Source organism: Macaca fascicularis, chromosome 9 (genome assembly GCF_037993035.2).
Source record: "Macaca fascicularis isolate 582-1 chromosome 9, T2T-MFA8v1.1".
NCBI classification, from domain to species: domain Eukaryota; kingdom Metazoa; phylum Chordata; class Mammalia; order Primates; family Cercopithecidae; genus Macaca; species Macaca fascicularis.
The window spans coordinates 85,161,237-85,188,082 of NC_088383.1; the positions used below are offsets into that span (position 1 = coordinate 85,161,237).

Here is a 26,846-nt window from a genome sequence, read left to right on the forward strand (position 1 = left end):
GTGGGAGTGAATTAAGTAAGGAGGAAAAGTAAGGAGGAGCTGCCAGAGATGCGCTCCTCCTCCGCCTTTCTGGCTGTGCTGCACCTTGACCTTCAGTCCTCCTCCCTTCTCTTTCCACCCCCTCGTGATGGGGAAGTTCTTGGGGACCTCACGGAGGCCCGGGGGCGGGGATAGAGGACAGGGATGGAGACTGGCCCCGAGATTGGGAGGGGGGTGGGCAGCGCTGGAGAATAACGCCCAGGAGCCGGGGCAGCGCAGCTACACACTCCCTGGAAAGCCCAGCCGTCTGGAAAAGCTGGGTTTGGATTCGCCCCTCTTTGAAGAGTTCTCAGGAAGTTTGGGGGAGGGGCGAGCTGCGCACCAGCTCTACCGGCGTCGGGCGCTGAGGGTGAGAAGGGACCACAAGCAGCAGCAAGTCTCAGTGCTTGTCATATTCCTGCCCACGGGTGGGCTCCGGACGCGCCCGGCAGGGTCCTGGGGGCGCAGGCAAGGGGCCGTAGGCAGAGTGCGCGGGCCAGCATGGAGGGGCTTGTCTTCCTCAACGCCCTGGCCACTCGGCTGCTGTTCGTGCTGCACTCGCTGGTCGGGGTCTGGCGAGTGACCGAGGTGAAGAAGGAGTCGTGGTACTGGCTGCTCGCGCTGCTCAACCTCTTGCTCTTCCTGGAGACTGCGCTCACCCTGAGGTTCAAGCGCGGCAGAGGCTACAAATGGTGAGAGTGCCCCGGGAAAGCGAGGGCTCACGGGGCCCTAAGGTATTGTCCCCCACCGCACTCGCGGGCAGCCCTAGAGTCCATCTTCCCGCAACCCGCAGATTCTACTAGAATTTGGACCCCATTTGTCCTCGCTGGGAGCTTGGAAGGCACGAGATGCTTGCGCATCTCTTGGGCACGCCAGGGCTACCCTAGGGTCTCAGTGCAACACTGGGAAGGCTCGATCCGTGAGCCTAGGCAAGAGTCACCCAGTCTCAGGTTTGGAAACTTGGAAGATCAGTAAAGGGAGGAAGCGCTGGTCTGTTTTGCTGAATGTGCCCCCCAAATAGGGGAGTCATGGGACAAGGAGGTTGCCATGTAGTGTGCCTTCTGAAACTGGGGTGTGTGAGTGTGCGCGGGTTACTCTGCGTGCGTGCACGTGTGGGAATGTCCTTCGCTGGGCATCAGCGACCTTCGCAAGAGCTGAGCACACGGGCCACCCTCCTAAGACGAGAAGACCCTCGCTGCGCATCTGGGGTTTCATCCGCTTCCCTTCCCTCCAGCCGCAGGCGTTGCGCTCTCTCTGGCACAGCGCCAGCTTCAGGTGTCTGGGTTTGTTGGCTTTGGGGCTTGGCTAACGGCCTATCTTGCCAGGAACGGGTTGTAACGCTGGTGAAGGGACCAGCAGGTAGTAGTTCAGTCTTAACCTCTGTGTACAAGAACTACACGCCACGTGTGGTGCTCATTTTCTCCCCGAAAGGCTTGAATGACAATCAAATAATTGAGAAAAAGATTCTCTTGCCATTGACAAAGAGCCTCTCCTAACCCCCAGAGGAATCCGTCTGGAAGTTCATCCAGAACTTCTGCAAGTTAGGCCTCTTTCTGTATTAATTCTTAAAATGGGATGTGTTTTCATATGTATCAATACATTAAAAATACCTCATGCTATGAGAAAGGAGAAAATGGTATTAGGCAATTTGCAAATTACATACACAATGGCATTATAGTCATCGTATTCAAAAAATGAAACAACCGCTCTACAGTTTTACATATTAAACTACAAAATGCTTTGTATTTCCTGACAGTTCATGGAAGAAAACATGTTGCCTCTGAAGATGATGTGAATCTTGCTTATATTTTCTACTGTTGAAAAATTTCTAGAATTATCAATGCTCGAATTATTCAAGAACAATTCTAATTTAATACAACCAAGATGGGAATGTGACTACTCTTGCCTCCACTTCCCCACCCCCATGAAGAATTTATTAAGCATGAGACATTTGAGGTACTTTCCAGTGTGCCTTTTGGAAATCTCAAAGAAAAATGGTGTTAGCTTCCCAAATAAGCCTCAGGGTTAAAGAAACAAAAGGGGAGAAAAGTGTTTGTTCACTCAGCAGGTCATATAACATTGATTTAACTTTGACTGAGTAGGTTTAACAAACCAGAGTGGAAATATCTTTGGTCACAGAAAGATGAAGTCTGAGGCTGAAAACTGTTCCATGGAAAATAGTCTTGCCACCAACCACCAGAGATTCTAGGAGACCTTCAACCTCAGAAGAGAGGCTTGCTCTCTCCCTCCACGAGTAGACCAGAGGCCTTAACTTGCATTAAGTCATATACTCCTGTTGTGTATAAATCCTATACAAATGGAACTTTACCTTCATTTCTATATCTTTGTTTACTGCTGATTGGGACTGACATGTAACTTACAACTGAGAGAGGAAAAATGGTTGGGATAAAAATGAGTGATGGTCAGTAAGTCAAGTAATGCAGGAAACTGGGGATATACTAGTGTTTAGAATATGCACCTCAAAATCAGACAGATAATGGGGTAAAATCTGGGTTTTCCTACTTGCTGTCAGACCTTGAGCAGGCTACTTAGTGTCTCAGCCTCAATTTCTTACCTGTGAATATTTACCTCATGGGCAATTAGAGAATTATATGAAATAATATATGTTGATTGGTGATGAATAAAAAAGCAATGATCTTTTCTAGATCCAAAGATTTTTCTTTATTTTCTTCTTATTAAAAATATTCTTGTATCAACTAGACACATTTTAGGTCTGCACATGTCAGACAAATTTACTTGAGCGACTAGCCAATACACTATTGGTTCCAGGCAAAAGTGTTGAAAAAAAAATTCTCACCTTTATTTCAGAAGAACAGACCCATTATATATACTGTGCATTATAACACTAATTCAAGGAAAATCTTGCTGGCATAGTATCTACTATGCCATATTTGAAATAAGCAAATTTGAAAATAAGTAAAGAAAAAAGTTGATTGATTTGACTTAGTGTAAAATTGCAGCAACAAATGAGTCTTAGTAAATGGTCTAAAAAGGAATATGATTAGTAATGTTTTATTCTGTTGATGTTACCAAATACAACCGAGTATACAAATATGTTCATTCTTGTGGTAGACAAAGCCCACACACTATTCTGTCATAAATATGAGAGAAAAAAATCAGAACATGGGCTGCTAAAACATGTAGGAAATTATCTTTAAAACAATACGGTAACAATGAAAAAGGGCTAGATTTGGGGAACATTCCCTTTCTAGGTGAAGTATTCTGGTAAAGCAAGGTATAATTTTTGGTTTTGAGTGTTAAGAAAAAATTTCCATTAGAAAATCTAGGCTGATGGAATTAAATAGAGATGAAGCAAACACTATGACAACATCTATACCTCTATATAGAAAAATATTAATATGCATTAATCTATATAGATACATAGATAAACCTTTGTTCCATTGCTCTTATAGTCTTATATTTTGGAATCTACCCTATAGAACCAAAGGTACCCATATGTGAAGACATGAGCAAAAATATTAATATCCATCTTGTTTGTGGAAAGTAAAGCTGAAAGCATACTGATTATCCATCAAAGGAATAGTTAAGAATTGTGAAATATTCATACTATAGGCTATTTTACTGACATTAAAAATAATGAGCTAGATGTTAACCACTAAACTCGAAGAATGTCCATGATATATTATCAAGACACTAAAGTTATAGAGTTGTGTATATTATGGTTACATTTTTTTAAAATGTAAAAGAATTGCCCCTTTGTATCGGTTGAAAGCATTGTTTCTACAAGTTGAAGTGAGGAGTGAAGGAGAAGGAGGAGGAGAAAGAGAAGGGGAAAAGGAAAAAAAAAACCTTCCGTATTGAAAATAAATAAAGAAGAATAGATTAGAATAGATTGAGTGATTGAATAAACCTGAATGATGGACATACACACACACACACACACACACACACACACACACGGTGGAAAAGTTCTTTTCTTTGAAAATCAGATCCATGAACCTCCTTTGGACTACTCTGGGCTACTTTGAATATTGTCCTTTTAATTTAAATTTACACTTGGACCCAAACGAGTCCAATCTATAGAAATCGTGGAACAATGAATAGATCTATAGAGAAAAATGTGAACTAAATATTTTGAAACATAGCAAACATATGACACTTATCCAGAGAATGTTTCTTTAGCTATCCTTTGGAAAGGAAACATGGAACTGGAATTGCTGAGCTCAGCTGTCCAGGGACAAGCAACATTACATCAACACTACTAACTCGCCAGTTGGAGACGTTTAATTTGTTGGAATCCTATAGAATAGAGAAGGTGAGCCAACAACACGTCCCCCGTTAAGCTAAAAAAATGTGTGCTCCTGGAGTTTGCTTTTTTTCCACCTAATATTTATCTGTTTCACCTGCGTATTTAATTACATTTCTGTAAGATGAAAATGAATATCACTTGGCTTAAGCTTTTCTTGATTTGATTTTCTATTGTCTGGGCAACAATCCAATGGATCTGTGAATTACCATTTAGGTAAAGTCAAAGAAAAGGCAACATTTCGGCTGCTTTCCAGCCAATAAAATATTCCTCAGGGATAGAAAAAAATTACTAAGATTGTGACAAGTTTGAAGCCTGTTCACTCGAAAGCAGGCATTATCTGAGAATAAGTAGAAAGCTAAGTTGAACTTACTGGCAAAAGTATACAATTTTAGGCACTGGAGCTTTCTTCCCCAGATAAATCCAAGGAAAATATCATTTGTGAGTTAATAAATAATAGCTCACCTATTTGGTCACGTTGCTTTGTTATCTCTCATTTCCTTTTACTTTATTAGGTTCAATCAGACAAGTATTTCTGAATTGCTTAATGAGCAAGCATGATATAGTACTATGCTAAACACTGCGTGACCAGACCAAAAAAAAAAAAACAAACAAAACAGAAAACAAACACGGTTGACATTTTAAAAGGTAGCATTTTGATAAAGTGCTCAAATGTGCTGCAATGAGAATAATTATGAATATTTAGCATTTCCTATGTTCCAGAACCTTCCAAGTGTTCCACACAGATGATCCCATTTCATCCTTTCAGTATCTGGTTTATTTTGTTTCTCTGTTTTCTCCCATTTTTAGATGAGGAAACTGAGGCACAGACTTATTAAGTCATCTCTTTTGGGACCAGTTAGTTGTCAGTTGAGAGAGAAGAGTGAAAACTCCAGGTTCCCAGTCTTACTCACTCCAGCAGTTCAAAGGAGAAAGGATGTGCTGCTGAATACTGGGTCGGGCACAGGAAACTTGACAGCATTTGAGCTGTCGCAGGAAGAATGGGTGAGAGCTGTATCTGGAGAGAGGTGTGCGAAGGCCATGTAGAGACAGAACCTCCTGGGTGGGCAGGTGAATTAGGCAACCTTGAGCAGGTTTCTCTAGAGAGGGCACAGTGTTTACACTCTTCTTTCAACAACAATGTACGGAACATCTACTACATTGTGTCAAGTACTGACAATATGGAAGTGAATAAACAGGCAAAATTTTGCCCTCGCAAACCTCACGTTTTAGTCAAGGGGCTCAGAAAATAAAGATGTAAGTAATTAATAAACAGATGAATGAATAGGTAACAGAAAATTGAACAAATGAGTGATCAGAACTCTGAAGGCCTCAGTGGTTTGGGTGACAGAGTGAGGGGGGTGTGCAGGGGAAGGTGCCACTGGATGGTCAGAGAGTCCTAACTGGGGATGTGACCTTTGAGCTTAGGCCTTCGAGAAGAGAGGGCGCCAGCCAGGCATGAGGAGGATAAGAAAAAGGGACAATCTTCATGAGCCTTCAAATATTTCTGACATACCCTCAAATGACCGATTAATACTGTTTTTCTATTCTTCCCTTTTTCTTATTATTCCAGTGTCCTTAGACTCCATGTTAAAAACTCTTCTGAATTTCTTTAACTTTACATACCTCATGTTAAACACTGTGCATTAGATATTGTCTGGATGGCTCACAGCTGAAAACAGAAAAGACAAGTTAGGAAACAGAAAGGATTCTATCCTAAACTGATCTCAAATTCAAACCAATTTTGTAAAAAGCTCACTGAAATCTGTTTAGATCATTCAATTGCATTTGAAAAGTTCAGCAGTGAAATTGAAAACCTAGACTCAACAGATGCATACTGTGTGAAATCTGATCTTGATTTATAAGTTTTGAGCAATGCGGAAGAACTCTGTGTGATGTAATTCTGTAGTATGTGATAATATGTACTTTCCTCCATCAAAAATGTTTATGAAAATGCCAGAGAGAAGGTTTGGAAATAAAATTCTTCCTTCCCCATTCCCCACTGCAATCTTTTTGGACCCCAGAGAGGATGACATAGAGGGATTTGAAAGGAGACCCTGTGACTTCCATATGGCCAACTTGGGCACTGGAAATTCTCTCAGAAGATAAACAATTTCTCTCCCTCTTCACACTTCATGTCCAACTTTCCTGAAATCTCTCTTTAGCTTTTTAGTGTATCTGAGGGTTTATACTACAGGCATACCTCATTTTACTGTGCTTTGCATATAGTGCTTTTTTTTTAAGGTTTGTTGTAGCCTTGATGGGAGCAAGTCTTGACACTGTTTTTCCAACATGTGTGTTCACTCTGTGCCTCTGTGTCAGCATTTTCTTTTTAGCAATAAAACATTTTTATTTATTTATTTATTTATTGAGATGTAGTCTCACTCTGTCACCAGGCTGGAGTGCAGTGGCATGATCTTGGCTCACTGCAACCTCCGCCTCCCGGGTTCAAGCCATTCCCCTGCCTCAGCTTCCCGAGTAGCTGGGACTACAGGTGCACACCACCACGCCTGGTTAATTTTTTGTATGTTAGTAGAGACGGGGTTTCACCATGTTGGCCAGGATGGTCTCGATCTCCTGACCTCGTGAGCAGCCCACCTCAGCCTCCCAGAGTGCTGGGATTACAGGCAGGAGCCACCACACCGGGCCAGTATGTACATTTTTTAAGACATGATACTGTTGCACACTTAATAGACTAGAGTATAGTGTAAATATAATTTTTATATGGACTGGGAAACCAAAAATGTTGTGTGATCTGCTTTATTGAGATATCTGAAACCAAAGTATGCTTGTATTTGTTATCTTCCTGTATGTTTGTGGGAATGTGTGTTTTATATCCTGAGTCTTGAACTCACTGCAGAAGGATGACTTAAATGTGTATCATTTTGGGAAGCACACACTGAATGTTATTAGCAAATGGCTTTGCTTTTAGTAATCCAAGTCATGGTTTAGGAAGAAGAGTCTTCTTCAAAAATTAGTACCGTGCATTACTCCCAAGAGGTCGTATTTCCTTCTTTTGCCTCACAGAAGACTTCAGACCAATGTAATAATTATGTCTGCAAGTAGAATGGGAGCTCCAAGAAATGGAACCACTGAATGATGGCCATGCTTTCTTTATGATCATGTTCAACTGAGACACTTAGAACTGAAAATTAAGGTTACTGATATATTTTTTTCACTTCTTGTACTTGACTGGAAAAATAACAAAGTATAAATTAGCATGGGCAGCTCCTATAAGTCAGCATAAATATATTCCTACTTTGAAATTTCATGCATTTCTTCTCATGGCAGTGACATTATGCATACAGCATCAGGACAAATCTGAATAGCTTAACTTTTTTCCAACAGTGGAAAATTCACATTTACGTCAAGGTTTATTCTCCCTCTGTGTATATTCCCCACTACTCTGGAAATTCCTATAAAGTCTTGGTACTAGGACAATTAGGCCTTCAGTATATAAAATGTTTTGTTAAAAATAACAGTTTCTTTCCCTTTTTTTAAAAACTAAATTTTTAATGTAGGCACTTAATGAAATGTGCTTTTTTGGAAAGTCATATTGAAATCATATTAAGAATATAAGGCTTGTTAATGTAACATGCCAGGGTGAACGCAAATTTTGTTACTCTGAATATAAACCTATTACCTATAGTTATTTAAGGAGATGGGTTCATTTTATCTTTGTTTTGTCTGACTTACCTCAAAGAGGTCGATAATGTACAACTGACTTAATGTTATCCACTTATTAGAATAAAAATCAATCACCCTTAAGCACATAAAGAGGTCCTCTAACATCAGTGCTGCTGTAGCCCTGGATGAGGGGGTGGGGCTGTTCCGGTAGTGTTCCTTTGCTTTCTTATTTCCCAGATTGAGCTTCCTGTCCCATACACATTTTAATCTACCTGAAATAGCCTCAAAATAAATTAGCTGGTGCCATTCTCAGACAGTCTTCTAATACTAGTGGTGATGATGGTGATGAAGGTGATGATGGTGATGATGATAATGGAGGTAGTACCACTTATCAATTATTGGGTACTGACAATGCTACAGCCTGCTTTCTTTCCCTTGTCTCATGTAATCCTTACATTGACTCTATAAATTAGTTGCCATCTTAATTACCATTTTAGGGTGAGTACACTAATGCACACCAACACTAAATCATTTATCCAAGGTCACAACTGATAATAATAGATAATGAAAACAATTCCTAGCATCTGGTGAGCACTCACATTTATTGAGCCAGGCATTGGCATTGCACGCATCAACTCATCCAATCCTCACAATAGCCCTGGTAGTGTCTTTACGCCTCTGTTTGCAGATGGGGAAGCTACAGCTTAGAGGTCTGGAGAAGGATTCTTCTTCCCAGGATTGAAAGCTTGGTAATCCTGTGTTAAGTCTTCCCCTTACTCCATCAACCTATTTCTTACTTTTTGTATTCAGTAACTACATTACTACGTAATTTTTAGGGTCAAGGATTGCCTGTAGTAGAGAAAGCGTCAAGTTTTGTTGGTGGTGTTTTTTTTCTGTTTTTGTTTTGTTTTGTTTTGTTTTAATTATGTAGGTAAAACTCAAGTCACCTGCTAAAGGAAGACTGTGATGATTTTGCTTAGAACACAATGTAGGGAAGTCCACACTACATACAAGAGTGTCTGGCTCAGATGCACTCTTGCACAAGCAGACATTCTTGTAAAACCAAAACAGGATGTAAAAGGAAGAAAAGGGGGAAAATTCTAGACTATTTTAACTTTTGTCCTAAAAAGCCAATCTCCTCTACAGAACAGAAATAAGTACTACTGTCTTTACTTAGAATGAAATAAACTAAAGCCTTACACAAAGAACAATTATAATGCATTTTATTTTCTCAGAGAGCATTAAAGTTCCTGTAGTTGGCAGCAATATAAGTTCATTTGTTCATTAAATAAGCATTTATTGTACCAGATGCTGTGGTGGTGGTTTTATAAAAAATAGAATATATATATATAGTTATATGAAAACAATATAAAATGACATTTAGAGAACCAAATAATTTTTCACAAATTAAGTCAGAGAGTGTGGAAAGCCTGCAGAATCAGGATACAATCAGTAAGGTAGGCTTGTTGACAAGGAACATTTCAGAGGTAAATGATTTCTGAGGTACTGGTGGTTATGAGTCCAGAAAAGAAAGATGTGCTTTTCAGGTTGAAAGAGTATCATGATGGTGATAGTTAGGATTTCAATTGGAACAATTCATTTAGGAGGATGCCATGATTTTCTTTTGTTCTAAAATATTTTATGAGAAAGATAGTATGTAGATCCTCAAATGAATTCATATTAACTAGTTTAGTAATAGTGAAACATATTGCTGGAGTTTGTGAACAACTTCAGTTGTAATAAAGCTTGTGCTTGCTTTAGGCCTACTCTTGGAAAATTTTAGACTGAGTGAAGTATATGGGGTACTAATTTTGCTATCAGTTTATATCATTATTTGGGAATATGACTATTTTTTTAAATTGCAACAACAAACAATGAAAATTATAATTAAGAGTCACATTCAGCAGTATCTTCTCTTTACAAAACCTAAATGTAGACAATCTTCAAGGGCTTTGGAAATACAAAGAAAGATTTCATTGCAATGGATTTTCTCAACCCATTTGAAATTCCTCCTTGTCTCTTCTGTCATTATTTGTCTGGTGTCCTTAAGATCACTGAATAAACAAACCTATCAACTGATCTTGGCACTTTTTTCTTTTTTTTTTGAGACGGAGTCTTGCTCTGTCTCCCAGGCTGGAGTGCAGTAGCATGATCTCGGCTCACTGCAAGTTCCGCCTCCCAGGTTGACGCCATTCTCCTGCCTCAGCCTCTCCAGTAGCTGGGACTACAGGTGCCTGCCACCACGCCTGGCTAATTTTTTTTTTTTTTTTTTTTTGTATTTTTAGTAGAGATGGGGTTTCACCGTGTTAGTCAGGATGTTCTTGATCTCCTGACCCTGTGATCCATCAGCCTCGGCCTCCCAAAGTGCTGTGATTACAGGCGTGACACACCATGTCCGGCCTGATCTTGGCACCTTTTAAAACATTCTCATTCATATTCAGTTTTCCATTTTGGGGGGAATTCTCATTAGCTCTTGGCCATTTAGTTGTGGCTTACTTGCCAGGGGACAGGCACTTGCAAAGGGCTTTGGGAAGGGAGGTGGTGATGAGGGACATGCTAGTCAAGAAGATTAATGGGTGGTGGCTGGGGTCACACTGGTGACTTCCCAGGCATTCAGAGGCTTTGTGTTCTGCAAAAGCACTGGGTTCACTTTGAGGAACTGAAGAGAGGTAGAGGAAATACTGAGGTTGTTATATTGGTCATCATATTCCCCTTACACACTAACAGAACGCCCTTGCCAAGCAGCCTTGATGGAAATCGTACATGTTAAGGCCCACTTAGGCAAATGAGTCTACATGTAAGAAGGACAAACAACCTTTGCATTGTTAGACAGGTTTAGGGACTTACAAAAGAATATCATGACCTAGTTTTCTGATTTCCATGAAAATAAATTTTTATAAATTGCTCCAGAAATTTTACTGAGAACATGCAAAATCTCACTTAACATGAGATTTTGAAACTTGGGTCTAGTATTCTTACAATTTCACTCTGTTTTTGTAGAGGAGAAAATATTGAGAAATGAAATACAAATAAAATCTGGATTCAATTAAAGTACATTTTGAATATTATTTTTGCTTCACTTAAATATTATCCATTTTCAGATATATACATATGATGAGAAGACAGAGAAAAACTAAACAAGGTAGTGATATGGCTGATTTTTCTTCCATAGGCTTATTTATATTGTTGTTTCTTTATAAAAATGAGTGGATGATATTTTTTCAATAAGAAAACATTAATAATTGTCATTTTTAGGAAGAGGAAAATGGAATCCTAATTCTAGACTAATGGTGAGTCAAAGTAAATAAAATTTACTACAGGGCTAAATTGCTAAATGTCATGACATATCATTTTGTAGAAAACATTATAATTTGTTGAAATGACAACTTTGTACGGTAAATAATATTTTACTTTTGGATGAAATGAACTGACAAAAGCAATGAGTAAAGCTTTTCAAGAGCTTGGAGCAGTGTCTAATATGTAGCAAGACCTATATATACACACACATATACCTATATATTTCATAGACAAATAAAACAAAACAAATGAATTTTTAGATAAACAAGTAAATATATAAAGAAAAATTCCTTTGAGATGGTGCTCCTGTTTGTGTACTTGGGAGAGAATTGGTAGGTAGGCTAAGAGCTATGGAATTAAAACAAAAAAACACAACTTCATGGAAAAGAAAGATTTTAAGAGGGTTTTATATGAAAAAATCGTTGAACAACGTAATTTGGCATTAAAGAATTCATGTTGGACAACTTTGGTATTCTGACAGGTAATTGGGATTGTAATAAATCTGAGTTTCTAAGGGCAGATAGCTCACTGGTAATAGGGTATTGTCCATTTGTAAACATTTTTCACTTGGACATGTGTTAGTCATTGAATCATATACTTATCAGCTTTTTATCAGTCCAATATATTGTATGTTTATAAACAGTTATCCAGAAACCTGATATAAATGATTTGTGAGTTGGCCAGACCTTTCCATGGTATTAGTCGTCATACAAGGTACTCCATATCTCCTTACTCTTGATGCCGTCAAGACAAAGACTAAAATAAAATCTGGTTTATTAATTTTTAAACTTCACACTCTTCTTCGTTCTAAAAATGAATTGCACTGACAATACATGATCAAGAATACTGCAAACCCTCAAAATAATAATTAGTGGCAATGATATCACACTAAAATATTACGTTTTTCATAGGAGCAGAACATATAAAATTAGTTTTCGTCTGTAAAACTTCCAATAAAAATCAGTTTATGATGATATTTCAAGAAGAAATTTTTAGTCAAACCAGCAACAGAGTGTCAAAAAAGTAGAAACTGTAAATCAACCAGAGCCTTATCAAATCGTTAAATGTTTGTGGCAAGCTCATCATATGCCAGATACTCTGGAAGGAGCAGAGAGTATACGGCCAGCCCTTCATATATGCAGGCTCCACACCTGCGTATTCAACCAACTGCAGATCAAAAATATTTGGGGAAAAAAAAATACAACAATGTGACACTAAAACATAATACAAATAAAAAACAATACAGTACAGCAATTATCTACATACCATTTACACCTATATCAGGTATTATAAGTAATGTAGAGATGATTTAAAATATAGGGAGGATGTGCATAGGTTTTACGCAAATACTACACTATCTTATATAAAGAAGTTAGGCATTCATAGTGTTTGCTACCTGCGGGGTTTCTAGAACCAATCCCTCCCAGATACTAAGAGATGACTGCAATTTTGAGCAGACAGACCCAGTTCTGGTGCTTGCATTATTTAGAATTGCTTGGAGTCAACACTTAAATGATATCAAATACACACACATCTACATATGCACATATGTAATTATAAATATTGAAAATTTAAGACCCAGAAGTGACCAGAGAGGGATAATTTAGACTTAAGGAATAAGGAAAGTTTTCTGAAGTCCCATATAACTGATATGTGGTAGAGGTTGAGGGATAAAAGACTACAAATAGGGTGCAGTGTATATTGCTCGGGTGATGGGTGCACCAAAATCTCACAAATCACCACTAAATAACTTACTCCACTAAATAACTTACTCATGTAACCAAACACCACCTGTACCCCAATAACTTATGGAAAATAAAAAATAATTTAAAAAATAAAAATAAAAATAAAGTTTAAAAAGGTAGGAGAGGCGGGTATTTCTAAAGAGAGAAATACGTGTGTGAGGGCTTCAGTTAGGATAGCACTTTGGTTTTTTTTGAGAACTGGAAGAAGAACACTGTTACATGAACACAGTTGGAAGAATGGCAAGCAACAGAGCCCAAGAGGTGGGCAGGGCCCTGAGTGAGCAGCATCTTGTAGGTCGTGATGGGTAAATGCTCCATGCAAACCATGGCAGTGTGACAGTAATTGCCTCAACATTGATTGTGAAGTTAGGCATAACGATGTTTGTATTCAACAGTACAAAGAAAAGGGCCCTTGATTCAAGGAGTTTTATATAGGTTTAGTTTTTTTGTTGTTTTTTTTGTTTGTTTGTTTTTGCTTTTTTTTGAGACAGAGTCTCGCTCTATTGCCCAGGTTGGAGTGTGGTGGTGTGATCTTAGCTCACTGCAACCTTCACCTCCTGGGTTCAAGCAATTCTCCTGCCTCAGCCTACAGAGTACCTGGGATTACAGGTGCAAGTCACCATGCCCGACTAATTTTTGTATTTTTAGTAGAGATGGGGGTTCACCATGTTGGTCAGGCTGGTCTCGAACTCCTGACCTCAAGTGATTCACCCCCCTTGGCCTCCCAGAGTTCTGGGACTACAGGCATGAGCCAGTGTGCACGACCTTATACAGGTTTAGTTTTGAGAATCATGGTTTAAAAATATGTCATTATAAATTATATGAAGAAACAGTGTCCTAATTGGCTGTCCTCTAAGAGTCCTTCATAAGCATAAGTAACAAATATGTAGCCATGAGTACATTTTCAGAGCTGAGTCTAGGGAAAGCAGCAAGTACATTTGTTGAGCACCTAAGGTGTCAATCTCATGGCACACATTGTCTTACTTAATCCTCATAACCACACTATGAGATGGGTATTGTTTTCTCCGTCTTACAGATGAGGACATTCAGTTTCAGGGAAGGTTGTGAATTTCCAAAGATGAGTGCATGGAAAAGGCAGGATTCAAATTTGGGTCTTCTAAGTTTCTGAAATTTATACTGGGTCTTACTAACATATAATATTTCAAGGGTCATAGCTAGAAGAGCTTACTTGATACCAGACCTCTTGAAATGAAAGATCCTTATAGATATCAGTAGTCTTTATTCACTTTATTTGTTCAGTCCTTCTTTCCTTTATAAATTCAGGCATTCAAACATTTAGGCATTTGCTTAATAAGCATTAATTTGAGACTTAGTAAGACACTATGATTCCACTGGGGAGAAGAGAAAATGAAGGAGTGGGAAGAGGAAAGAGATATAAAGATATATAAGACTAAGGACCTTTCTTCATGGAACTTATGTTAGGAAAGCAAAATCTAATATACATGTAACTATAAAACAGTACAGCATGTGTTGGGCCACAAGAGAAATACAGGTTAAGATTAATTCCTGCTGTGCCTTTCAAATACGAGTAGAATGTTGGTGGATAGATGTGCAAGAGAAAGCTTATTTATTCCAAAATAAAATTTATTCCAAAAAGCTTATTCCAAAATAAGCTTTCATAATTTTGGGAGATATTTGCTGTAAAACCATTGCAGAACCTCTCTCCTTAGATTAACCAAACTAAAAGAGCAGAGAGCACTTTGTTCTTACCAGAGACACATGGTTAGTTAAACAAGGCTGAGAATTGAGTTGAATATAATTAATTCTTGGGCCCTCAATATGATTCCTTTTTCCTAACCCCTTTCTTCATTAGGTCAAATAATCTAATAAAGAGGATTGAAGTGAGAGGAACTTTCCAAAGCATTTTGTTTGTTTTATTTAACATACACAGTCGGTTGTAACTACTGAGTTGCTCAACTTGATAGGATGTGGTAAGGGAAGAGGAAGGAAAAGTGGAGATAAGACCAGATAATGAAGTCTTCGAATATCAGATTATGGAGTTTAGATTTTCTATTAGGCAACACAAAACATCTTGAATCTTGAAGTTTGTTTGTTTATATAACCAGTTTCCCAGTTAGAGGAAATACGTTGAAACAGGATAGTACTTTTTTCCAATTATAGAAATAAATCTTATGCACAGAAGATGTTAAGGGTGTTGTTTGTTTTATTTTTAACCTTTTTCAAGAGCTATTATATGTTCAGGCTATGGTTTCCCTAGATTATTATTGTTACATTATTGTTAGGGAGGGGTTAGTCTCAAAATTAATCCCAAGGGACTCAACAAAATTGCAATCCAGCCAACATTTGATGTCTCCAAACAAAAATATGCATATTCCTACTGTCCCTCTGACCTAGAATTCACTTTCTTTCCCAGTTTCACAAGGGAAATACTATCTCCTGATGTTTCCTTTGATATGTGAGGTCAAAAAGTTAATTGTTCTTTTCTTTTTAAGAGCATGCTAAACATGGGCTTTTGATATCTCTCTACAGCTTCACCATCCTCCAAGACAGATTTTAATAATATCATGACCCATAACCTTTTGTTTCGAAATTGGTTTTCGCAGGAAATCAAAGGTGGGGGAGTATCTATATTAAATATTGATTTTTTAAGAGACCTCTCTTTCTCTTGCCCTTTCTCCCTTCCTTTCTCTAGAAGTTGAAAAAATTTATTAGTGAAAGAATTAATAGCCTTTAAAAATATCATTCTAAATTTTCTCTTTTCATTTCACTTTTCTCTCCTGAATTATAATAACATAGTTTGGGTAACATTTCATCTCAAATAATTCTACTTGTTGAGCAATTAACATTTCTATTTTCTAGGTCATTTCAAACTATTGCTGTGTATTAAAAGCATTTTAATACAATTATAGTGACATAACTTTGACTTTGAGATGTTCTGTAATGCAAGAGTCCTCTAAAATAAAGTTCAATTTGTTTTGTTTGCTTATTTGTTTGTTTTTTCTTGAGACGGAATCTTGCTCTGTTGCCTAAGCTGGAGTGCAGTAGCCAGTCTCAGCCCACTGCAACCTCTCTGCCTTCTGGGTTCAAGCAATTCTCCTGCCTCAGCCACCCAAATAGGTGGGATTACAGGCCCACACTACCATGCCTGGTTATTTTTTTTGTATTTTTAGTAGAGACAGGGTTTCACTATGTTGGTCAGGCTGGTCTCGGACTCCTGACCTCAAGTGATCCACCTGCCTCGGCCTCCCAAAGTGCTGGGATTACAGGCCTGAGCCACTGTGCCCGGACCAATTTGAAGAAATAAATTTGGAAAGTATGTTATTTTTCTTATTTCAGCATTTTAAGGAAACATTTATGTTGTACCATGTCTGATAATAATACTAGTAATATCTACCTATTATTGAATTCCCACCACTGCCAGGCACTGCTTTACAGGAAGTAAAATAAAAAACTCTGTGAGATGAATGTAACTGCTGAATTGTGCCCCCTTCCAGATTTCTAGATTTAAGTCCTAATCCCAAATGTGACAATATTTGGAGATTAATTTGGTCATTAAGGTTAAATAAGTCATAAAGATAGGGTCCTAATCCAATAAAACTGAAGGCTTTATAAGAAGAGGAAGAGACAGATATCTGAGGACACGTGGAGAAGGCACTGTCTACGTGTCAGGAAGGGAGCCCTCACCAGAATCCCACTCTTCTGGCCCCTTAACCTCAGACTTCCAGCCTCCAGAGCTACTGAGAAAATTAATGTCTGTAGTTTAAGTCACGTAGTCTATGGTATTTTTGTACAGCAGCCTGCGTTGGCTGATATAGTGACATTTTTGTGGATTAGGAAACAAACTGAGAGGTCAGTGCCAAAACCAGCATTTAAACCTGAGTGTGCTGGATCACAAAAGTCCACTCTTCAGATTCCTCTCTGAATTTTGAATGAGAAAACAGTGAATATAGATATCTTTAAAAAATACCAAAGGCTTACACTGTTGGTTGTTTGTGTTTTTATTTTATAGGTTTAGCAATCACGCACAAAGCCAATGGGTTACTCTCATTCTTAGTCCTTATCATCTGATTTTTGTGTTCTAGCACCATGTTATTGTTTGAGCTCTCAGAATTCCAGGTTAATGTTGAAAAATGTAGCCAAATCTTGAAATTGTAATGTCTAATAAATCCAACATTTACTGCTGCTGTGTTTGCTTTTTGTAAAACATATTAAATACAAAATATCCAGTGTAGTGCCTGAAACTAATTGGCAGTGTCCCATTAAACCATATCAAAATTAATGTCTATTAATTGGATTAGAAATTCAGTGAGAATGACAGCTGCTAGTGCCTTTTACAGTTACTTTGTTTCTTTGTAATCCATATGGCGGAAATCACATAATGCTTTTTCCTTCATTGAAATAAACACTTGAGATAAAAAGGTTCGACTCAATGTGGTCAGAGTATGTGCATTTGTTTTTCATTCTTCCTCTTAATTTTTTTTTGAAAAATTAGCTTAAATTAGCTAAACTATTTTTTCTTCTCTCTTTTCACAGGTTTTCGCCAGCCATATTTGTATATCTGATTAGCATCGTTCCATCATTATGGCTTCTTGAATTGCACCATGAGACCCAGGTACCTCTTTTTGGAAAGTAGGAATTGACATATTCAGCAATAAGCTACTTTCACAGTATGATCCAATTTATTTCAGGAATTCACTTTTCTAAGTAACTGGAGTTATCAAGAATTGAATAAATAAGAGGCTATCAGCAAAAGGAAGTGAATCCATGATTTGCCAATAAAAGCCCCAATAAAAAATATTACATTATTGTAAGATTTAGGATTCTATAGTGAATTAACATTTTGTGTTAGAGATCTTATTACTAAGACTTCCCCTGGCCCCCACCCTATAGGTAGGGGCCTACAGGTAGAGTTTACCTGGGGGTGTGGAAATTTGATTTCAATCCTTCCAGCTTCAGTGAGTTTCTATGTTGTGCTAAGAATGGGCACGCCTCAATGATCTGGCATTCTGTAAAGTGACACTTAGGAATTTCAAAAACAGAAACAAAACCCTTATCTGTACTCAGCTATATAAATACAATTAAACTTATAGGAGCCATTTAAAATAGTCTGTTTTAAAATGAAGGTTATACAGATTACAGGAGATTAATTTTTGGGAGTCCCACGGGCTGCCTTAGTAAAAAAGAAATTCTTTTCTAGAGCCCTGAAACTAAGATTAAAGGAGAGGAGTCGTAGGACCCACCATGTGGAAGGTGGGTTTATATGTGTTAGAAGATCACATTGTCCTAAAAATAAAATAGTAGCTTCCGGCCGGGCGCGGTGGCTCATGCCTATAATCCCAGCACTTTGGGAGGCCGAGGCGGGCGGATCACGAAGTCAAGAGATGGAGACCATCCTGGCCAACATGGTGAAACCCTTTATCTACTAAAAATACAAGAATTATCTGGGCCTGGTGGCGCACACGTGTAGCTTCAGGTACTCGGGAGGCTGAGGCAGGAGAATCGTTTGAACCTGGGAGGTGGAGGTTGCAGTGAGCCGAGATTGCATCACTGTACTCCAGCTCTGGCAACAGAGCAAAACTCCGTCTCAAAAAAAAAAAAAAAAAAAAAAGAAAGTAGCTTCCAATAAGAATCCCTAATTTATTACAGATATTTTTTAAACAGTTATTTTCTACACAGACAGTTCTAATAAGCAGTCTCTAGGTTGGGTGCAGTCATATACTGCTGTTGATGTTCCTGTTCAACGCTGGGGAGGCCAAATTACTAAAGTCCATCAGATTCCAGCTTTGACTTCATAGTTCAGGTTACAGGACTACGTTACAGAGAAATGTAGTTATGACCTAGTAATATTTCGGCACCTTCACTGATAAAATACTTTTAAAAAGATCTGCGAGAATTTGGACTTACATAGATTTCTTTGTTATAATTGGTCATTTTATAGCAAGGTTAAGCCTCCAATATGTAACCCTATCTGCCTCCAATGTATAACCTTATCTGTAAAAGGCTTGCTCCAAATTATAGGCACACAAAGGGGAATTTAGTTCTGTGGACTACTTTTGAAGAATTCCACAAGCAAGTACCAAGAATGTAGGGATAAAGAAAACATTTTTCTCCCTTCAATCTCCTGCTAAAAATCACTAAAGTCATACAGACTATTCCTATGTCTGTAGCAAAAGTGTTTTTGTAACTGTATATTTTTGGTTCAAGTTATCGTAGCTTTTTAAAACTATACTGTAAAGAGTTAGGGGACTGTTTCAATCTCTACTACTTACTACTTTCAAGGGTATGAAAATAAGCTCTAGTGATTTGAATCAATTGTTTCTTTCACATCCAATTCTATGACATGGCTATCATACACAATAACTATTCATTTCCCTAAATGCTTTTATAATATAAATTTGTTGCACAATTAATTGATATACAGGTCAAATCCCATTACAACAAATAACGTGCAACCAAAAGCTCCCTTTTTAATAAAAAAAAGATTTTTGAGCCCCAAGCAGTAGCTCTCTAATTTTCATACTACAAAAGAAATTGAACCTTTAGTAGTAATGGATTTGACTCATTTTGACACTGAATTAAAATGAATGCCCAGAGATTGAATTGGGCAGACTGAGCAGAAATGAAAGTAGAAAAATAGTAAGAGAGAAAGAAAGCATTGGAATTGCAGTTAAAGGAAGAAGAAATGGCAGAATAAAGGGAGTTACAGCAATTCTTCTAGTGTACTCATTTAGAACATTTTGGGAGTGATAATAATCACTTTTCTTCAGGTAGTCTCCTGTACTTTTACAAATGTTTTCACATTTATGGACCCAACAACTACAGAAGTTAGGCATGATGCGTACATTTCTATTTGAAAGACGAGGATCCTGAGGCTCAGACAGGTTAAGTAATTTTCCTAAGTTGATACAGTAAATACACAGTAATGCTGGGGCCTAGAACCTAACGGATATCTAGTCCATTAAACCATATTGCCCTTCTCAGCTATCTGTTCTGTATTTTAGAGGCGTTTGCATCAGAATTATCTGAGTTGTTCATTGTAGAAAAGAGCAGTTTAATTTTCTTTCACATTTTCCCTTTACTCTATATACTATATGTTCTAACCCATGACTTGGCATTAGGAAAACATCCTGACCTATTTCATGAGACATTTCTCCTAGATGACTAATTTCTTACCTTCATTGCTGAATCTGGTTGGGTCTACATGTATGGGAACAAAACGTTCATGACAATGATCGTGACCTTAGCTCTCAGGTCCATTTAAGAAGTGACAAGATTAAAGTAATGGAAACATTCTGGTCTTCTTGTTGTCACAATTTCTTGGACACAGAGGAATATTTTTGAAGCTAATAAGAGTTTAATATACACAGCCTATTAAAAAAAAAAGGCATGTTGATACCCCGATAATCTATGTGAACTCACCTATACAAGGCAGAATGTAAACAGTATAATCCCCAAAACAATACAAGTCAGGCTAGGTTTTAAGAGTGAAGTCACTTGTTCATTGCAGTCCCAATGTAGAGGCCACTTGGAGGAAAATCTTATCAATCTGTGACAAATAGAGTAACAGGAGTGGAGAGCAACTCAGATAAGTCTTAATACCATAATATGGACTATGAAGCTATTTGCTTCCACGTTATCTTCTACTGCACTAAAGCATGGCCTTTTTTCTTAAATAAAAAGATGTTTATGTATTTTTAGTTTTAAGAATGTCAAAAACATATTAAGGTCACCATTTTTAATACATAGTCTGTTTTCATGCCTACAGAATGGTCCAAATGTTTTTCCTCTGGAAATAAATAAAGTCACCAACATGCTTTGCAATGAAAATTTGTTGCTTGGTTAAAGATTTAATTTTTATCTTCATTAGCTGTTTTTGGAGCCTTAGCTGCACACATATACACACACACACAAAGTGTGCAAACAACTGTATTTTTGCTCCTACGGATATGGCATATGGCCATTTTTCTTAATTATTCTTGTCATTTCAACCATAATACTAGTTGTTTGGATAGAGGGTAGAAAAAACAGCTTCTTGCAGACTTTCTTTTCTGCTTTTTCAAGTAGCTTATAGAGTAGTCGATGATGTATCCAGAATGATTAAGAAAAATACACTTTTTACAGCTTTAATTTTTTTAAAAAATAAGTCCTCTCTAAATACAAATGTGTGATCGTGGATGTATGGTGGTTGTAGTGGTGGTGGTGGTGAATGTGTGTGTGTGTTTCAAAATATGTTAGCACTGCAGATGTTTGAAAAACCTTCAACTTTTTTTTAAGCCAGTTTGTAAAATATGCATTGGGTACAGCTACATTTTCAAGTGTCACCCCTTTCTTCTCTTATATAATTTTTCCTTCTCTTACCTCGGATTCCCAGCATACGGTGGATAAATATCATGCACAATTCACCTGCAGAAATTCTCATACAAAATGAAGAAACAAAAAAGGAAAAATGCCACTTTTTATGTCTATTGTTGAATTTTCCATAAACCTAAATTGGCTCTTACACTGTCACTAAAATGTATGTTTTGGTGCTAATTTTTTAGGTTGTTTCAGTGCTTGACAGGATTAAAAATGATTGTATTATTTACTTAAGCAATATGATATTTTAGATAAAGAGGCTTCTGGATAAGAAACAAACTCTTAAAATACTATATACACACACATATACACACACAGACACACACTGTGGAATACCACACAGCTATAAAAATAGCTAAATCATGTCCTTTGCAGTAACATGAATGAAGCTGGAGGCTAGTATTCTAAGCAAACTGACACGGGAACAGAAAACCAGATACCACGTGTTCTCACTTATAAGTGGGAGCTAAAAACTGAATACACATGGACACAGATGGGAACAACAGACACTGGAGACTACTTGAGAGGGGAGGGATGGAGGGAAGTGTGAATTGGAAGGCTGCTTCTCAGGTACTCTGCTCACTACCTGGGTGATGGAATTCTTTATACACCAAGCCTCAGCAACATGCAATTTACCCATGCACGTGAACCCCAAAACCTAAAATAAAAGTACAAAAAGAAAAAAAAAATCACCATAATTTCCTTGACCAGGATCATATATGTTTTATTGTTGTCACTGGTTGTTTGGTTTTAAATTCTTGCAGGGTTTAAGAAAGGAATCTCAGTTACCAATCTATAAATTCTACAGCTCTCTGCAATGACTCAGTATTTGCATCCTCATCGACCTAAGGAAAAATAAGATTTTGTATAGTTGACACTCTTTTCATATAGATTAAAAAGTGGATTTCCATCTCAGGCCTATATTCTGATTTTTGGAAATGTTTATGTATATGCTGTATAAACTTTGCATATCTGCTCATAATCTCTTGAACAGATTGAACTCTATATACTATATATTATGAGACATACTGTATGTTTTGAGCTCTACCATATTGTGCTAATTTTTTGCCACAATTGCCTTCCCCGACCCCATTCTTAGTATTGCAGTATCCAGGCTGAAGGAACATCACAGAATATCAGCAGAAAAGAAGTCTTCAATCAAACATTGACATCCAATGAACAAATCAGTAGAGCTGATGATCTCATTGAGACGGTGAGAGCTTTTCCACTGTACATTAAAGGGTCTAGCAAATGGTGGACTTGGTATAATTCTCAATTACCTGCTATACACCTCTCCCAGCTAATTCTTTTCAGAAGAAAGTTATCCATTATTTGGCTCATGAATTCACAAAATAATTATATTTTTAAATTATTAAACATATTTAATATGCATAAATATATACATTGATACATTATGTATAAATAGATACATTTAACCTGCCTCATTAAGGAACACTTAAAGAGGATAATGTGTGCACAATGAGAGACATATACATTTATGAAGCAATGATATAATTTAAAAATTGGGATATGATAATTTTAAGACTTTCTTTTTTAGAGGAATATTAGATTCACAGCAAAAATTGAGAGGAAGGTACAGAGATTTCCCATATACTCTGTATTCATGTACAGCCTCCTCATTCATCAATACCCTGCACCACAGTGGTGCATTTGTTAAAACTGATAAACCTACATGACATTGTTGTGGATGCCAATAAAAATGGCATTTTGTTTTTAATTTCAAATTTCACTTATTCTTTGCTGGTATATAGGAAAGAGATTGACTTTTGTATATCAACCTTTTATCCCACAACCTTGCTATAAACGTTTACTAGTTCCAGGAGGTTATTTATTTATTTTTTTTTTTTTTGCCAGTTCTTTGGGATTTTCTACCTAAACAATTATGTCAACTGTGAACAGAGACAGTTTTATTTCTTTTATTTTATTTCTTCCCTATACGTTTTATTTTATTTTCTTGTCTTATTGAATTAGCCAGGGCCTCCACCATATGTATTTTGTAGCTGTTTATTAATAAAATAGAGAAGATTTCCGGCCAAAACAGAATCCCTTTCTTTTTCTTCATAAGGCTGTTATTTGGCAAACTGACCATGACCTGTTTAAAAAGGAAAAGGCCCCTATCACTGAAACGTATTTTCAATAATGAGATGCACTATTAGTTCTGTGAGGTTTAGTGGAATGAACCTTGGGTTCTAATTCAAGCTCCAATCACAATTTATTTACATCAGTCTGGACAAATCACTTAGGTTCTCTCTCAGTTTTTCATCTGACAATCAAAATTATTAATATTTACTAGTATGCTTTCTGTATACATTAAATATGATGTATGTAAAGTTTCATAGTACTGATATAAGAAAGAGTACAAATGGAAGATTATTCATTTTCATGTCTGGCTTCAATCAGGATAGCATTATGCCTCGTCTTTTATCCTCCCTTGTGCATTTGATATCAGCAAGTGATGGAGAGGGATAAATGAATTTTGCACAAACAGTTAAGTCACTTCCATAAGTAAGTTGGAATCATTATCCACTGGAGACCTAAGTCCTTGTAGGGGCAATAGTACACTTTGAGACTTATTTAGAAGGTAATTGGGCAAGAGTTGTCATCCAGAATACATTGGTGGGATGTAAGTTTTTCTAGGTCTAAGAATAATGGCAGAGTAAAATTTGCTTTGGCTTATGGATTATTGAATAATATGTACTCAGAATAAAAATAATTTTATAGTTATTCTCTTTCTTTACATTTAGGTAATCGATAAACATTATTACATTTTTATGTTTAGCTATAATAGAGTTTTAAAGCAAAAAGAAAGGGAAGATTTGTACAATGCTAAAAATATTTCAAGATTAGTAAATTCAGATTTTAAAATCTATTAAAAATATAGGAAGTTTTTGTGCTATTAATATGGATTTTGTAAAACTTTGCTATGTGTTATTTTTTGTTACACAGTGTAATAAAATGAGACATGATCTTTAAAACATTGTAAAATTGGTTCTTTAAATACCATATGGTATAATCCCACTTTTAAGTTTAAGGCTTAAATTACTTGCTAGTTATAGGCACCCCCATCTTAAGGACCACAGTAGCTCTTTATTTTTTCCAGAGTGTTCAGCTGAAAGGCATTTTACTTTCTTTAGCAAGTAAAGAATAACTCCTGAAAATGACTGTCTACAAAAGCAAACTCTTGATTGAAATCATGGTGAAGAAAATATTTCTTTCTCAGGTGGTGGCTCATAATCCTTCTGTCTGTATGACACTTCTGTTAAACAGGCCAAAGTATTTGTGAATAACTTATCTACAGTTTGTGAGAAAGTTTGGACATTGGGACTCCATCAAACATTCCTGTTAATGCTAATAATTGGAAGATGGCTTTTACCCATTGGAGTCGGGATCACTCGAGATCAACTCTCTCAACTTCTTCTTATGTTTGTGGGGACAGCGGCTGACATACTGGAATTCACAAGTGAGACCCTAGAAGAACAAAATGTGAGGTGAGCATTCCTTGCAACAAAAACACCTTGTGTTCAGGGTCAAGACCATGCACCTGTCTCTTGGTTCTGTGACTTGTATATCACATGAATTCGAATTTTTAGTATATTTTATATGCAATGTTAGGATCAGAGAATTTGCTGCTATTTGCATATTAGAAACCAGCACAGTCTTTATGCTTTTTGACAAATACATAAAGGAGATTTCTGCCAGAGAAAGAGACACATAATATTCTCTGTGGGCGAGAACAGAAAGGCTCTGCATGTTTTCATGACTACAGGTTAGATAGAGTCATGGTTCTCTGAAAACCTGAAGTGGAATGACCATCCCTAGCCCCTCTTTTCCACTCCTAAGTGTGAGAAGCATAGCCAATCATAAACACAGCGCAGTTACAGTTTAAGAGAGCACTGAGAGAAGACATGGAGAAGTCTCTTCCTATCCATTTGGGGATTTGCATTCTCTGGTGTAAATGGAGAATGGGGCAGAGGTTTTATTTTACTAAATTTTATTTTTAGTCAGTTTTGTTCAAAGTGCCCAAAGGCTTTCTGGTGTAGAGGCCTATAAATTAAAACTTATTGAGTTGGTACTTTCATTTTTGCCACAAGCAAATAAACTCAGAATCCATGATCACATCTGTTTACAGAACGACTTCCTTACCATTAGGGATTTAAGTCTCAATGCCTGAATATACTTTAAGCTTGGGTTGTTTTGCACTATGCCATAAAAATAAATTGGAATGAGGCTGGCTTTTAATGCTACAGTTTACTTTATGCTGTGCTTCTCAAACAACAAAACATAAAGCTCAACAAAATACACTAACTTACCAAGTAAATTTAATATCCCAATTATAGCACAAATTATATTTATAACCATGAGCTACCTTTACAAGATAATTTCCTGTTTCATTTATACTAATTTTTCTCATAGCTTATTAAGTTGACATATTTTTTTAAAAAATCCAATCTAAATTGATTCATTATCGTCATAGTGTTGATTTTAGTTCTGTAGTTTTAATGTCTTAAGTATGGTCAATACTTTACATTGTAAAATGTATTTTCAAATAAAATACAATGTTGTTACAAGAAAAACTTCAAGAAATCATGACAGAGCATATAAAAGTGACAGGCACATCACAAAACAAACATAATTAACTCCACCTATGTAGAAATAAACATGTACATGCAAAACATTTAGGGAGATGGGAGAAAACATAGAGTAGTAAAAGAGGTAGTAAGGAGGGATATGTTTTGTGGGGCCAGTCATAAAATTATAAGAAATGCCTAACTCGGTTATCTTAATGGACTGTTGGTAGTCCCATCCAGAAGTGACACCAAGGAGCAATTTATAGATCTGTGTTTTCCAATAAAGGTTGAATATTAAATAATTTTGTGAATAAAAGTAGATTTGCCCAGCAAAACAAACAAAAAACCCAAATAAACAAAAAAAAAAAAACCCCAAATCTTGAAAACCATAAGGGATTTTTTCACTCACCCAGTACTGATTTGTTATCTAATGTGTCAAGCACTGAGCTAGGCAGAGATTGGGGAACAAATTGTGAGCAAGTATTAGTAGAAGGACACACAGGCCTATCTCAATTAAGACTATTTCAATTCAGCAAGAATTTAGGAGCACTTGATGTTTCAAGACACCATAAATACCCCCAATTTCTTCTATCACCTACAAATTACTCTTAATGCTTCATAAATATATATTTTTATCATTTTAAACTTGTATCATATCCTAGGAAAGCTGATGTTTAATGGAGCCCAATAAATTATGTCATAGTTTTTAATGGTTACTGTTTTTAAAATTTGTTTCAATTTTCATTGTCTCAGTTTGAAGTCATTTTCATTTTTAATATTACCACATTGTGACGGTAGCCTTCTGTAATTCCCATTGTGCCTGTAATTCCCATGTGCCTCTATTACTCAAATATCCACTCTCCCAAAAACCCTCCCAAAGTGAAAGCCCAAGAAGAATATAAAATTTTTCTCTCTCCTAGAAATTAGCTTCCATGTTCTGATTTC

At 36.9% G+C, this 26,846-nt stretch overlaps 1 protein-coding gene across 2 annotated transcripts in view; it reads left to right on the forward strand.

Moving 5' to 3' along the window:
- Positions 1–260: 260 nt before the first annotated feature.
- Positions 261–26,846, forward strand: part of TMEM26 (transmembrane protein 26) — a 47,447-nt gene continuing 20,861 nt past the window's right edge. For both annotated transcript variants that reach the window (XM_005565768.5, XM_074000776.1), the window contains exons 1-4: positions 261–710; positions 17,491–17,569; positions 22,412–22,525; positions 24,601–24,821. In XM_005565768.5, the coding sequence (XP_005565825.3) occupies positions 520–710; positions 17,491–17,569; positions 22,412–22,525; positions 24,601–24,821 (605 nt within the window). In that variant the 5' untranslated portion in view covers positions 261–519. The remainder of the gene's footprint in view (positions 711–17,490; positions 17,570–22,411; positions 22,526–24,600; positions 24,822–26,846) is intronic.